The following is a 14,472-nucleotide window of genomic DNA, read 5'->3' as shown; positions in this document are numbered from 1 at the left end:
CCTCTCCCCATGTCACTGGGCATGAGAAGTCTCCATTCTCACCTGACTTTCCAGGTGGTTGTATTTGTCAAGGTGAGAGGAAAGCGCTTATTTTATGTAACAGTTTGTTAGCTTGACTTAACAATGTTTAACTATACAGGCACATGGTATATGGGCTTCCATTTGTACTGACTGTACACCCTGCAAATCTTAGGGATGGGCCTGAGCGCCGTAGGTCATTTCCAGAGGCCCTGGGGGCAGCAGGGATGCATCTGAGTCCAGCGTGCATCCGTGTTTGGGGCTCGGCCTTGCCGCCTCCCATGTGCGCCACGTGGTCGTACATATGCATGTAGTTCAGTCTCATGGCTACGGGCCAGTGAGTTTGCTGACGCTCTTTCGTGAGGGCCGTTCTGGTAGCAAGTGACAGAAAACCAAATCTTACCTGGCTTAAGCAAAAAGAGAATGTATTCGTTTATGTAACCAAAGTCCAGGGTTCCACTTGATCAGGGGCTCATATTTCTTTGTTGCTCAGTCTGCTCACCTCCATACTGACTCCATTCACAGGCAAGCACTGCACTTTGTGAGCATGAGGTGGCTACTGTACCTCCATATCTTACGTCCTCCCAGGTCCACTTACAGAGAGAAAATGCTCCCCTCACAGTGCCACCAGGTCTCATGGCGTCCCTTTGACTCTATCTGGTCACATGACCATTCTCTAAACCAACGGCTGTGGCCTGGGGGAGGTCAGTGAGCAGTCAGCTTAGGGTCTAAATCACTTACCCACTCCTCATGTGTTGGAGCTCAAAGGAAGAGTAGAGATAGTTACCAGAAGATAGGGCAGTGGCCCTTGGGGAGCCCTCCCCTTGAGGCCCCGAGAGGTACATTTCATGGTTCTTTCCAGCACAATCCCTGTATGAACCTACATCCCCTTTCGATCCCCAGCTGCCCTGGGTCTGTTCGTTTCATGCCATGCTCTGCCCACTGATGTTTGACCTTCCCAGAAGCATCTGCTGTCTGAACTGCCTCCCCCAAGAATGTGAACTGTTTGAAGGCAGGGATTCAGCATTCATCCACTCGGCAGATGTTGATTAAGCACCTGCTCAGACCATGTACTGTTTTAAGCACTGTGGATACAGCAACAAACAACATAGATCAAGCTATTGCCTACTTGGAGCTTCCATTCTAATAGGAGGAGAAGTCAACAAATGAATAAGACTTCCATTGTTATTTAATAAATGAAAGAAAGGAAGGAAAGAAGGAAGGAAGGAAGAAGAGAGAGAGAGAGGAAGGGAGAAAGAAGGACAGAATATGGGGTGGAGGGCGTGTGGCTGGATGGGGATCGCTATCATATGTTGGGTGGTGATTCCTCTCTAATAAGACACGCAGATGCAGAGACCTGAAAGAAGGGAGGGAGGGAGCTATATGGAAATCTAGTCAGAGAGGACAGCAAGTGCAAAGGCCCTGAGGCAGGAGTATTCCTAGTGTGTATAAGGAGCATCATGGAAGCCAGTGGGGCTTGAGTGCTGTGAGAAAAGGAGCGAGGAAATCAGGAAAATCACTGGGGTGGAGATGGTAGGGACAGGGGTGGGGAGGAGCTGCCACAAGTAGGGTCTTGTTGTTACTATTAAGGACTTTGGCTGAGTGAAATGGGAGCCCTTGGAGCAAAGGAGTCATGTAATCCACTTTGTGAAAGGCTCACTCTAGCTACTGAGTGCAGAATAGATGGTGGAAAGGATTCCTGAGGACGCTGGAACCAGTGAGGAGCCTTCTGCAGTCATCCAAGTAACAGACGATAGTGGCTTAGACCACGGTAGGAATGGCGAGAAGTGGTCAGGCTCTGATATATTTAGAAGGTGAAGCAACAGGAGTTGATGATGGATTGGGATGTGGGATGTGAGAGAATGAGAAGAGTGAAGACAAAACCAGGGTTTTAGGCAGAAGGCACTAAGACAGTGGAGCTGCCGTTTACCGGGAGGCTGGCAGGAGAAGAGGGGGTTGTGGTCTGAGCTGCATCTTAGACATCCAAGCGGCAATGCTGAGTGAGAGGTGAAATGTACAAGTCGGATTTTAGGAAACAGGTTGGGGCTGGAGATTTTAGTGTAAGAGTCATCAGCAAGAGTCATAGGTGTTTCATTTCTATTTGTTTCTCACGTTTCCACCCAGAGCAGGGCATGATGCTAATCACGATGATGACATCATCAGAAGTAGCCATCATCTCTACGTATTTCACGAGCACTGTACTGAGGGTACATTTTCTCATTTGACTTCCTATGATCCCACAGGGCAGGGACTATTACGACTCTGGTTTCAGAGAGATTGTCAGTCATCCACCCTCAGAGGTTCCAGTTGCTGTTTTTCCCATGTGTTTCTGGGATCATCAAAATCATTCCCTCTCACGCTCATTGCCCCAGCCCCTAGATGCCTGCTAAGACCCGGCACTGAGCCCTGTACTGTTCTCTCCCTCTGTTGCAGCCTGTGACCAGCTGGCACTGGGCGTGGTGGCAATCTTTGGCCCATCACAGGGCTCCTGCACCAACGCCGTCCAGTCCATCTGCAATGCCCTGGAGGTGCCCCACATCCAGCTGCGCTGGAAGCACCACCCCCTGGACAACAAGGACACCTTCTACGTGAACCTTTACCCTGACTACGCCTCTCTCAGCCACGCCATCCTTGACTTGGTGCAGTACCTCAAGTGGCGGTCGGCCACCGTGGTCTATGACGACAGTACAGGTGGGTGGCCAGTCACGGCCAGGCCAGGGTTAGGGTGCAAGGGACGAAGAGCCCTAGGATTGGGCTCTTGACTGCTCACCCACCTCAGCTACCCCCGGGCAAACGTCCTCACTCACACCCATGCTTCATCCAGTCACACCGACATGGGTTCCTGTACTCATAGCCCTGTACACACCAGCCACACGCTCATCGCTCACCTGCCCCACCCACCCACCTCCACCCCAGCAGCACGCTCAGGTCGGTACTCAGCACCCCGCCAGCACCTGTACCCACACCTGCACAGCCACACCCACACCTGCCTGCACAGCCACGCTCGCACGCCTCCATCCACAGCAAACGTGTCCAGCCCCGTGCTGGCTCCGGGCACAGGCTTTGAGCTCAAACTGGCCAGTACATGTGTGCCAGCTCTGATGCTTACTAGCTGGGCAGCCAGGAGCTGTTGCCCCTCCTCTGTCCTTCCAAAGATTCGAGTCCCGAGACGTTTCTTAGCCCCACCTCTTAAGAGAGAGTGTGACCTTGGCAAGTTGCTTAACCCATCTGGCCCCGCTCTGCCCACGTGTCAAGTCAAGAGCTTCAGCATGCAGCCTGGAAAGAGCCCTCCAGCTCTCAGCTGCCTGTGATTCAGTGTCAGCTCTTGATTACCTCCTAATGGGGAGTGGGAATTGCACGGAGAGAATCTGGCAGAAAAGACATTCCGAAGTTGTTGATTTAGCTTGAGATTCCACCAGTATCTATTGAGGTCCTGCTATACCCAAAGCACCAGACCGCGGATCCTGGAAGGCAGGAACCCCCAGCCCTCTCAGTGCCCCCAGCAGGAGGTCTCTGCCATTGAGAGGTGCTCCTGCCCAGCGCTGGGTCACCTCTGGTGTTTCTGCAGCCCTGTCGATTTATCTGTCTTAATATACCACTAGGATGATTGTTTCTGAGCTTGTTTCTGCTTCCAGACTATGGGCTTTCTGTGCCTCCAGGGTTTAGGACAGGGCCTGGTACAATATAGATGTTTTTAAATGTTTGTTGCACTGAATTGAATCAAATTGAAAATCATGTTGAAATAAACGATAGTTAACTTTGCAGGAAAAAGTGTGTTGGGCACTCGTAAATAACAAGAAATGAGGATGAGGTTATCCCATCTGCTTTTGAGAAGTTATTCTGATTAGAGTGGAGTGGGTGCCCACCCAGAAGTCGCTGGTCATTCCAGGCGATCCCAGCTAAGAATCGGGTGACATGTACATACATTCAGGGCTACAGGTACTTGGGGGGAGTGGCGTTGGCTAGTCTAGGCCGACTTACCAGAAGAGAGAGACATGATCTTGGTCTTGAGGATGGATGGACAGGGAAAGGAGTCCTGAGGGCATTGCAGGAGGAGGGAACAGCATGAGCCAACATGAGGAAGTGGGACTGCACGTGGCAGTCTCCTTAAGAGAACAGCCCAGCTGGGATAGAGGGTTTGAGTATGATAGGAGCCAGAGGGCTTTTGCTTAACATGAGTCGTGTCCCTTACCAGGGCAGAAGTCTGTCTCAGAATCTTCTAGCAGATCACCCAGCCCAGCTCACTGAGTGTGCCTGCTACCTCGAGCACAGTCAAATGGGAATGGGTTTGCCACTGTCTCTTTCCTCGCCATCTCGAGTTATCTCTCGGGACGGACACATTGCCACCCAGACAAAATCATGGCTCTCTTAGCATGCTAGAAGGGGGTATACAAGTTATCTGTTTTTACAATCCAGATGCTGCTTGACTTATGATGGGTCTCTAATTTTGACCCCGTTGTTAGCATGCTGCAAAATCCTGGGAGGGTCACTTAACCTCCCTAGGCCTCAGTTTCTTTATCTGTAACATTGGAACCAAAGTCGCTAATCTGCTTGCTTTCTAGGACAGGGAGATGGTTAAGTTGGGTAATGAATGCAGAAGTGCTTTGTAAGTGAAAAGCCTGATTCCAGCAACATGATTCACTGCAGATATTTTGAGAGAGTGATTAGGAAAGCAGCCAGGAAGGAGAGCTCATCTCGGGCAAACAAAAGAGCCTAGTCTTCTGTTGGGGTTGGCCGAGAAGAGTCTCTGGTCTCCTTGGGGAATACACTGATGGGAAGGAGGTCTGACATTTGCTGCTGGAGAATGTGGGTCACCATATATTACACGGGGCAATGCACTTGGCTGACAGGAAGGCTGTGGTGGCCTCTGCTCCAGCATCCAGGCTGTCCCTGTCCTCATGTCCTGGGTCCCCAAAGCCCATATACCTGCTGATGCTGTGCGTGAGTCTGAAAATCGAGCAAGTGGGAGCAGAGTGTGCACTCAGGGCCTTGTGGGACAGCATGTGTGAGTGGGCAGCCTCAGTCAGCCAAACGAAGAATTTCTGAGATTAGTTCGGGGAGGGAAGGTAAGCCTGGGTATGTGTTTGGGGGGAGCTTGTGATCTCTTCCTCCTCTGCTAAGGTCCACTGATACCCTCGTCCTCTTCCCCATCAAGGGGACCCTAGGCCCCTGTTGATCCAGCCACTCAGGACTCCAGAGCCCTGTCCCAAAGCAGTCACCTGGGTCTGAGACCTTCCAGGGGGCTAGGGCTTCCTGATGCCCACAGCTACGGCAAAGCTTGTTTGGAAGTTCTTTGGAAGGCTTAGGTCTCAGGCTTAGCTCTCTGTCCTCGCCAGCAGAGTGAAATGAATGACATCAGTCAGATTGCTTTCCTGACTTCCAGACCTCAGGAATGAGGCTAGACCGACCCAGACATATGTACCGGAAATGGCTTTGCAAACAGGGGCTCTCTGTTTGGAAGGCTTCTGAAGTGGGCTGTCTGTGCAGGGGACTCTGTCTAAAGAAGGACGCTGTAACAGTTGATTGCAAACTTTAATCCCGTACAAAGTTGTTGAAGAAAAAAAAGGAAGAAAACAGAAGAAGGCCTCTGCCTTCTGCCCTGTTGGAATCTTTCTCAGGTTCTATGTGGTGACGACCCCCAGGCTTACTTCCTCCCTATTTGGAGTTAAATGGAAAAGGAAACATCTTGCCAATTGTTCTAGCACAGTTTCTGGAAGTCGCCTTGGTCGGACCAGTGGGTGCCACCTCTCCATCTCTAAGCCCATGCCCCACCGCCTAGGCTGGGGCCACATGCTGTGCCTTGGAAGCTGAGGATGGATCCTTCTTGAATCATATGGACTGAAAGAGGGGGGACGAGTTGTTCTCTAAAGAAAAGTCAGTGTTGTTAGCAGGGGAAGTGGAGCCCAGCTGAATGCAGTGCAGCCAGGATGCAGACACCACTTAGCCCTTTGTAGGAGCCCAGCAGATGGGGGTGAGGGGGGCTGTTTGCCCCCTCCCCCGCCCCCCACTCAGCCCCGTGCCGGCTCAGTCAGGGCAGAGAGAGCAGCCCACAGGCTTGCTTCCAAGCTAAGCAGAGAGGCCTTAGCAAGAACGGACCTTGAAATAGGGACGGAAATGAACTTAATTAGACCTAAGCAATCCATTTGTCTCCAGGAAATGACATTTAGTTTTCCCTGGAAGTCCCCAGATTAAGTGGTTTTGCAAAATGCTAAGGTGGAGGATGGATTTTTCGTTGTGGGGAGAAAAAAGCAGTAAGTCAATCCAATTATGGAAATTTGTGTTGAGCACCACTTAAGTGGCAGGCCCTGTGCGAGGGGGTGCGGGGATTCAGCCCCTATTGTTAAGGAGCCTGAGACAGGAAGAGAGGAGATGAGGGCAGAGGAGGCCGGTGAGTTGGAAGAGGTTTGGGGTGGGGGAGATCTTGTCTGGGCAGAGCAGTAGGGGTGGCTTCATGGAGGAGGCGGTTGTTCTGAGCCTGGAAGAATGGGCAAGGTTGACGTAGGCAGCCTGGCCTGGCGTTGGGGGTGGAGGCTCAGCACAGATACCACCTGGCCTTATCCAGTCCAATAGTGGGTACAGTTGAGCCTGGAGCCACCACTTGTGCCCACCTCTTGGAAGCCAACTGCTAAAGATGTTTGGGAAGATTACATCCATGCCTCACACGTTACAGGGCTAGGCAATGAAGAGGTTTTGGCCTCTGGTTCAGTTTTCAGAAGTCTCTATGCCCATTCTGGGTTGGAGAGAAGCAGGTGGGGTGGTCAGTGGGAGTTTGCTCTCTGTGATGCCTACTTTTGAATCTACGTGTGTACATATATCTGTAGACACACGCCTTTATCTACGTGTGTGCACATGTGTTTATCAGCCCAAGTGTGTGCCCTGCTTGTATCAACATGCGTGCATGTGTAACCATGTGTGTTTGTACACACACATGTATGTGCACGTGCAGGTGTGTACAGCTGGGTGCACACATCTGTGCCTGAGTGTGCTAGTGCCTGTGTTTGGACACGTGTCTCTGTGTCCGTGCACAGATCTCCATGGGCCACGCGTCTGTATCCATGTCTGTCTGCAGACCTGTGGGTACAGGTATGTGTATGCACGTGAGTCTGCAGGTGCCTGTGGCTAGGTACACATGTGTGCACACGTGTGTCTTTTGTGTCCTGGGGCCTCTCAGGGCTCATCCGACTGCAAGAGCTCATCATGGCCCCATCAAGATACAACATCCGCCTGAAGATACGCCAGCTCCCCCTGGACTCTGACGACTCGCGCCCTCTGCTCAAGGAGATGAAGCGAGGCCGGGAATTCCGCATCATCTTTGACTGCAGCCACACCATGGCTGCTCAGATCCTCAAGCAGGTGTGTGAGGGCTGGCCAGCGGGAGGGGTGCTTGGGATCTGCCGCCACTTCTCCCACCACCCCTTTCCCAAATACAGGCATGATGGCAGCCAGATCTCAGTTGGACCCCTAGTGTGCCTCTTTCTGGCTGTGTGACCTTGGGTGCTCACTTTGCCTCTCTTAGCCTCAGTTTCACCAGCAGCAAAATGGACACAGGGGTCCTTACGGTCCAAGTTGCTGTGAGGATGGAATGAGATGATGAATGAGGAGCCACAGCCAAGCCAGGTGCATGGAGGGTACTGAGTAAATGCTGTTTTCCATGCCCCCTTTGTGCAGGTGGGAGGTGGGAGAAGCCACACAGGACAGAACACTTCAGGGAGCACAGAGAGGCCAGGGGGGTCTCGGGAACAACCCTCAGAGCTCCGCACCACCCTGCCAGGGACTCAGCCCTGTAGCCCACGGCACTTGGTCTTACTCTCCCATTGCTAGGAGGTTTATCGAGGTTCCTCACACCATCTGCTCAGCTCTGCGGTGACAGTGAGCGAGGAGAATAGCTCCTAGTCCTGAATGGGCCCTGGTCCCGGACACAGCCTGGCGTGGTGTGCTGGGCATGACAGCCAAGCTCTGCCAGCCACCTAAGAAATAAAGAGCAAAAGTGCCCACAACCCCCTCCGAGGGTGCTTTAGAGAAACCCAAACACTGACTGGAGCCAGTGCTTCAGTGTGAAGGGAAATGGTGTGGTCACCGAAAGCGTCCCTGGTGATGGGAGGAGGCATTCCGGGGCACTCCGACCCATGACCCGGTGAGATGCAGGTGCAGGGAGGAAGCTCAGGGAGTGCAGGAGGAGAGCTGCAGAGTGGGACGGGCCAGGAGCGGTTTTAAGGCCTGGAGGGGCTCAAGTTCCAATCTCCAGTTGGGCCGAGAAGAGGTGCCCAAGGGACAGGCAGCCTCTGTCTTCCCTGAGGAAACCTCACACCAGGCTCCTTCACGTGGTGGTCAGAAAGCTCAGTGGAGAATCTGAATCCTGCTTCTGCAAAGGGCAAGTGGCCCCGGAGTCATGCCCTCCTCTGGATGGAGTGAGGGTCCCTACCTCACACAATTATGGAGGATTCGTTGGGTGGAGGCAAGGAGTTTATCCCGGTGCCGGCGAACCGTCACTGAGTGTGGGCACTTTAAAGCCTCTGTCGAGGAATCACACACTCCCCGGAAATACCTTAACCCCCACCCTCCCAGCCAACTGGGTCCAGCGCACCCCCTCTCTTCCCAACGTGTGTAACAATAATAATGACAATCGGACTTTGGTTTACTGAGGAGTCACTCTCCTCATTTACTGCCACGGTGGGAAGTGAGGACAGTTGTCATGCCCAGTTTACAGTGGAGGAAACTGAGGCCCAAGGGGAAAATAATGGGCCTGAAGTCATTGAAACTGCAAGTCAAAATTTATTCCCAGGTCTGTCTGACTTGAAAACATCTAGAATTAAGAATGAAGATTCTGGGTTCAGCTAAATACTGAACTAAACAAAGGGAAGCGTGTCTGCTTACTAAGGACTTCTCTGAGCCTTTAACCTGACGGTGCCCGTTGTAAATCTCCATGAGGAGAAAGAAAGTGAGGCATTTTCAAAGTGTGCTTAACCTAGTGACGTTTTTTCCCCCAGAGCACTTTGTGGGCCCAGCATTGTGAAGAACTCTGTAGAAAATACATTATGGCCATTAGTATTATCCATTATAGGCCTCTAATAAAATACATAAAATGTATGTAATGTTGGCTTCGTGGTGGTATGCAGTAATTCCACAGCAGCCACGTGGCCTGCTGTGTGGTCAGCTCTTCCCAGGGGACTGAGACAGAGGCTAGACCTTCCTCCTGGGCCTGGTGGGGCGGGTGGGGCCAGGCTCCTGCACCCCCCCCCCAGAGTCTGGATGCTGAGCTCAGCTGAGTGAAGTCAGGGCACTTGAGAAGGCGTCGTGGGCTGATTCCATCAGCATTGCTCTAAGTGTGGAAGGCCCAGAGAGGCGTCCGAAAAGGACAAACGACGAGGCCCTGCCCAGCCCTGAATCTGTGGAGAGTGTGGCCCAAGCATCTGCATTTTAGTGATTGTTTATTGATCACTCCCATGTGAAATCTATTGCTGTGTGTCAGCCGGTCATTCTCACCGTTCAGAGGGGCCCTCCAAGGGCCTCCCACCCCAAGCCGCCAGCCTCCCCTACACCAGTGCCAGTCTGGCTGGCTGCCCGGTCCTCACCCCGGGGGTGGCGAGGAGTGGGGGCTGCGCGGGTGTTTCTTGCCAGTTGCTGATGCTCTGCTTTCCCACAGGCTATGGCTATGGGCATGATGACCGAGTACTACCACTTCATCTTCACCACTCTGGTAAGGCACCTCCGGGTCCTGCACAGGTCGGGGCGGGACTCCCTCGGGACCAGGTCAGCCTGGTGGGGACAGGGGCTGCAGCCAGAGGAGATCCAGGCTGGACCTGCCTTCCTAAGGCCGTAGGTGTGCCCCAGGTAAGGGCACCGAGATAACTTTGTGGCCCACCTACTTTGAGAAGTGCCATCGTGTTGTGTCTAAGGGCAGGGACTCTAGAACCTGCCGGAGTGAACAGAAGGCCCTCGCTTGCAGGCTGCGAGACCTTAGGGAAGTCATTTAACCTCCCTGCCTCGGGTTTCTTCTCTGCCAAATGGGCGTGGTAATGGCTTCTGCCTCCTAGGATGGTTGTGAGGACTCAGTGAGCTAATAAAGTAAATGCTGAGAGCAGTGCCTGGTTCATGTAAGAGCTATACAAGCATTAGCTGCCATTATTATGCTGACCCTCAGTCCTGGCCCACACTTCCCCACGCATGTCTCAGGCCCCTTTCCATTCTTGTAGCATCCATGCTGAAATGTGCCCACTCACTGTCAGCCAGGTCAGCCCACCTACAGGCTCCAGACGGGTCCTGTCCAAACGCTGAGAACATTTAGGGCCATTTAGACCCATTAGGATAATTAGTTGTGGCCTGAGATGAGCAGAATAAAGAGATCCCTGTGCCAAAGGGACACCAACACCCAGACACCCTGCTTTGGAGCCAGACCCCTTCTGACCTCACTGGGGCCCTGGGTGGACTCTTTCACCCAGCCCAGGTCTGGAGCAAGTGACGGCGTCGCTAACCACCCTGTTGCTGAAACAAGCTCCTGCAGGCCCCTGACTGGTTCCTTCATTCATCTAACACCCAGGTGACAGTCCTTACCCAGCCCTGTGCTCAGCCAAGTACCTCAAGATGATGGGCGCTGAGGCCCTGCCCAGAAGGAGCTCCCATCCTGTCTGGTCTACAGCGCGAGGTGTAGCTCCTACGGCAAACTTGAACCATCACAGGCCTGGACAGATGGCCACAGGGGCCCAGTCGAAGGAGATGCCAGGTGCTGGAGGCCTAGTGGAAGATGGGAAATTTGAGGCAGGCTTTACAGGAAAGCAGATGCTTGACCAGGGCATCAAAGGGTCAGCAGGAGTTCACCAAGGAGCGAGAGGAAGGGCGTGCCACGTAGAGGGAACGGCATCAGCAAAGGCCACCAGGCAGGTTCGCTCTTCCGTGGAGGGCCGGAGCTGGCTCATTCTGGCTGCTTGCGAGAGCGATTGTGTTTATCTCATTGCACCTCTGCTCCTTGTCATCACCTCTTTCTCCGAGTGTTACCCACCTTCCCCAGGTCAAATTGCTGACTGGACAAGGACCAGGCAGTGTTTCGACAGGGCACACTATATGAGCATTTGGGGCTGGACAACATCCACCATTCCAGAATGCCCTGTCCCCACTGACTAATTTCCAGGCTTGGTGACAAATAAAGAAATCCCACCCCATATTCTCAAATGTCCTGAGGTGGGGGCTGGGTCATAGCCAGATTGTAGAAGCCACCCTTGGGACAGGCAGCCACTCCTTGGCCAATCAGCTGGTCTCTGTTGAAGGGAGGAGGAATATAGTGGGCTCACCGAACCCAAGACATGACACTCAGCAGAGGGCGTGGGGCAGAGGGCGCTTTCTTCAGAAGTGGCGAGAACAAAATCCACACATCTTACTTAATTCAGCCGCCTGAGTATTGCCCCTTGCCCACTCTGCCCGCAACAGGGCCTGTAGTTAAGCCCTCTCTGGGCCTTGTTCCCAATCCCAGCTCCATACAACCAATAAAAGCCATCTCCACCTGCCTCATGCCTCTTTCCGAAGCCAGAGGAGTGTCCCCTCAGAGCTGAGGGAATGGCAGAGCCTGAAGCTTTGGACCCACAGCCCTGCAACCTGGCCCGACCTTCCAGGCAAGACTCTGGAGAAGGCCCCACCCCAGTGCCCTCCACATCAATGCCATTGCCAGCTGCGGTCAAGGCTGGAGTTCTTGGAGGGAGTCACAGGGCAGAACCCTGGTACCCTGGGGCCCTCCTCTACCCCCAGACAGTGTCCTCTTCTCGCAGTTTTTTATTTCCTTAATTCAATCATTCATCGACTCACTTAGCCAGCAGCCATATACAAATGTTCTCGAGGTCTCAGGTACTGAGCTAAGCACTTAGGTGGAAGGAGTGTGTAGAGATGGACCGAACACAAAGCTCACCAGCTCGTAGGCTTCCTTCATGCATGTAAGGATCAAAGACTGTGCCTGATTCACCTCTGTATCTCCAAGGCCCAAATAGTGCCTGGCATACAGTAGGTGTGCATGAATGCCTGAATGAATGACTGCAATACAAAGTAGATAGTAGGTAATCAAATGACCAACATCTTTGTCATAGCAACAGCTAACACCACGGACTCTGGGTGCCCGTCTGTCTGCCTGAGTTAGAACTGAGATTCTTCCACTTCCTTGGGAAGGCTACTTCACCTCTCTGCGCCTCGTTTCCCCGTCTATAAAATTGCACAGTAATAGTACGGCCCGTAGGATGGTTATGCTGGGCATTAAATATGTTCACGTCCGTAAAGCACTTAGAAAAGCACTTGCCGTTTGGTTCTCTGTAAGAGTTAAATCAATCAATTAATGAACCCCTGCTTATGTTTTCTGTGTACTCAGCATCCCTCATCTCATCCACAGCAGGTAAGGCTTCCCCAGTTTTACAGAAAAGTAGAAACTGAGGCTCAGAGAGGTCACTGAGGGGCCTCTCCGAAAAGGAAGGGGCCAAGTAAGAATTGTTGCTGTCAGCTCCAAGCCCTCTGCTGACGCCTGTCATGCTGAGATCCTGCAGGAAGTGCTGCCTGGCCTTGTCTGGCTGCCTCTGATTCCACGTAGCCAGTCTTGATGGTCCAGGCCTGGTGATTGACACTAATGGGGCCACGGAGCCTCCACAAATCCCAGCAGCGCCCACACTTCACAGGTTCCAAAGCCCTTTCTCCACATCGCTGATTTTTCCTCTTCACAGAGCAGAGTTTGTGCTCCCTGTTGAATGATGGGGAAACCTGGGACCAGAGAGGTTGAGTGACCTGCCCAGAGCCTCCCAGCATATCAGTGATAGAGGCCCCGGCTCCTGACTTTCAGTCTTGCCCCTGCCGGTTACAGCCCACTGCCCTTCCTCCCCGTTCCTCTCTGAGAGTTAGGGAGAGCAGATCTCTCCAAGGAGGCACAGCCCCTGCAATACAAACAGTTCTGCAGTGGAGTATGTGGGGTGGGGAGCTACCGGGGTATCTCCCAGGAGCCCCCCACATGCCAGGGCACCCACTGTGTTCTCTGGGTCCTCTCCCCCAGCCTGTGTCCTGCTTCCAGCTCCAACTCCAGGCCCCTCGTCCAGCCCTGTTGGCTTAGGAGTCTACCTGACGATTCTGCCTCTGTGCCTATTGGTCAGTCGTGGCTGTTTTGGGAAGGCAGTGGCACTTGGCATTTATCTCCTTCCCTTTAGGAAACCCATGTCACCAACTCTTCGCTTCTAAAAAATCCTCCAAACTTGCTTCTTCCATGCAGAAGACATTTTAATTACCCCAGCTGCCATTATCTGTTCCAGCCAGCTTTGAGCCATTCCCAGATAACCCCACGTTAATCAGCCCCAGCTGAGCCCCTGGTCCATGGCATGTGTAGGTAAAAGCCTGGAGGTGAAAAAAGAATTATAATAAATTAATAGATAAGCAATCACAATTAATGCCACTTCCCGGCAATAACAGTTATATCGTGGGGAAGATATTTTCATCTGTCATTCCTCAAGGCAATGTTTCCCGAGCTTCAGCTTCTACCCAGTCAGACCCATGGGGTGCTAATGAATTAGTCTATTATGTTATGCTGAATGTTTCTAAAAGGTCCCTAGTCGATACTGAATTCAGTGTGTCAACATTTGGCGTGGAGAACAGCAACTTTTTGCCAAGCAGCAAGGTTGTACACAGTTCACTGTGTGCAGCATTTGGGGGTCTCAGCCTGGGGCAGTTTGGGTAAAAAAAAATTGGAGCTGGACAAAGAGATCTCTTTACCACCTCTCTGTTGTCACTGCCCTCATGTCACAGGGATGGCGCACTCGGTGCCACCAGCCCTACAGCCCTGTGCAGCTAAGCCCCGGCTTGGGGTGCCAGGGAGGAAGTTGACCCCAGCACTGCTACTCCGTCATGCCCTCTCCCAGGCTGTGACTGCCTACAGCCACAGTGTAAGTGTCAGCGGACCAAAAGCTGCACCTGAAGACTGGAAGAGCTGGTGTCACCAGCACCCAAGCCCCCACTGAAGCCAGAGATGCCACCCTTCCCACTGAGTGTGGTCGGCCTCTGGTCCTCGAGTCACAGAGGCCTTAGGCAGGCTAATTCTTGGCAGCTTTCAGGCCTTAGAGGTCAGGTCCACGTTGAATTGGAGAGCCCTGTGCAGGGGCAACGTGAGGAGGGCACCCACTGGGGGCAGAGCTCAGCTTGTCTTCCCTGGCCTGCAGTTCAGCTCTGGCCCCAAACTTGCAGACACCACTTTGCAAGACACAATCCCTCCATCTTCCCAGACTCACCTTGTTCAAAAGTAATTTGGGTAAGATCTCTTGTTCCTGAAGCAGACTTCTTAAGGGTCTCATCTGCCGCCCAGGCAATTTACCAAACCAGTGTTAACTTCCGGCCCCATAGAAATCTCCCCCGGAGAGGAGGATGTGAAGCACTAGTCTCTCTACCCCGACTCTTCCTGGTGATGTTTGGGTGCCCCAGAGAGCTATTCAGCTGGCTGACCCTTCTATC

General features: G+C 52.8%; 1 protein-coding gene across 2 annotated transcripts in view; it reads left to right on the top strand.

Moving 5' to 3' along the window:
* The window catches only part of GRIK3 (glutamate ionotropic receptor kainate type subunit 3), a 211,782-nt gene that overhangs the window by 136,752 nt on the left and 60,558 nt on the right, over nucleotides 1-14,472 (top strand). For both annotated transcript variants that reach the window (XM_033115035.1, XM_033115034.1), the window contains exons 3-5: nucleotides 2,452-2,709; nucleotides 7,190-7,371; nucleotides 9,662-9,715. In XM_033115035.1, the coding sequence (XP_032970926.1) occupies nucleotides 2,452-2,709; nucleotides 7,190-7,371; nucleotides 9,662-9,715 (494 nt within the window). The remainder of the gene's footprint in view (nucleotides 1-2,451; nucleotides 2,710-7,189; nucleotides 7,372-9,661; nucleotides 9,716-14,472) is intronic.

Source organism: Rhinolophus ferrumequinum, chromosome 9 (genome assembly GCF_004115265.2).
Source record: "Rhinolophus ferrumequinum isolate MPI-CBG mRhiFer1 chromosome 9, mRhiFer1_v1.p, whole genome shotgun sequence".
Lineage (NCBI taxonomy): Eukaryota > Metazoa > Chordata > Mammalia > Chiroptera > Rhinolophidae > Rhinolophus > Rhinolophus ferrumequinum.
Note: the sequence above shows the minus strand (reverse complement) of the source record. Positions and strands in the feature narration are given on the sequence as shown.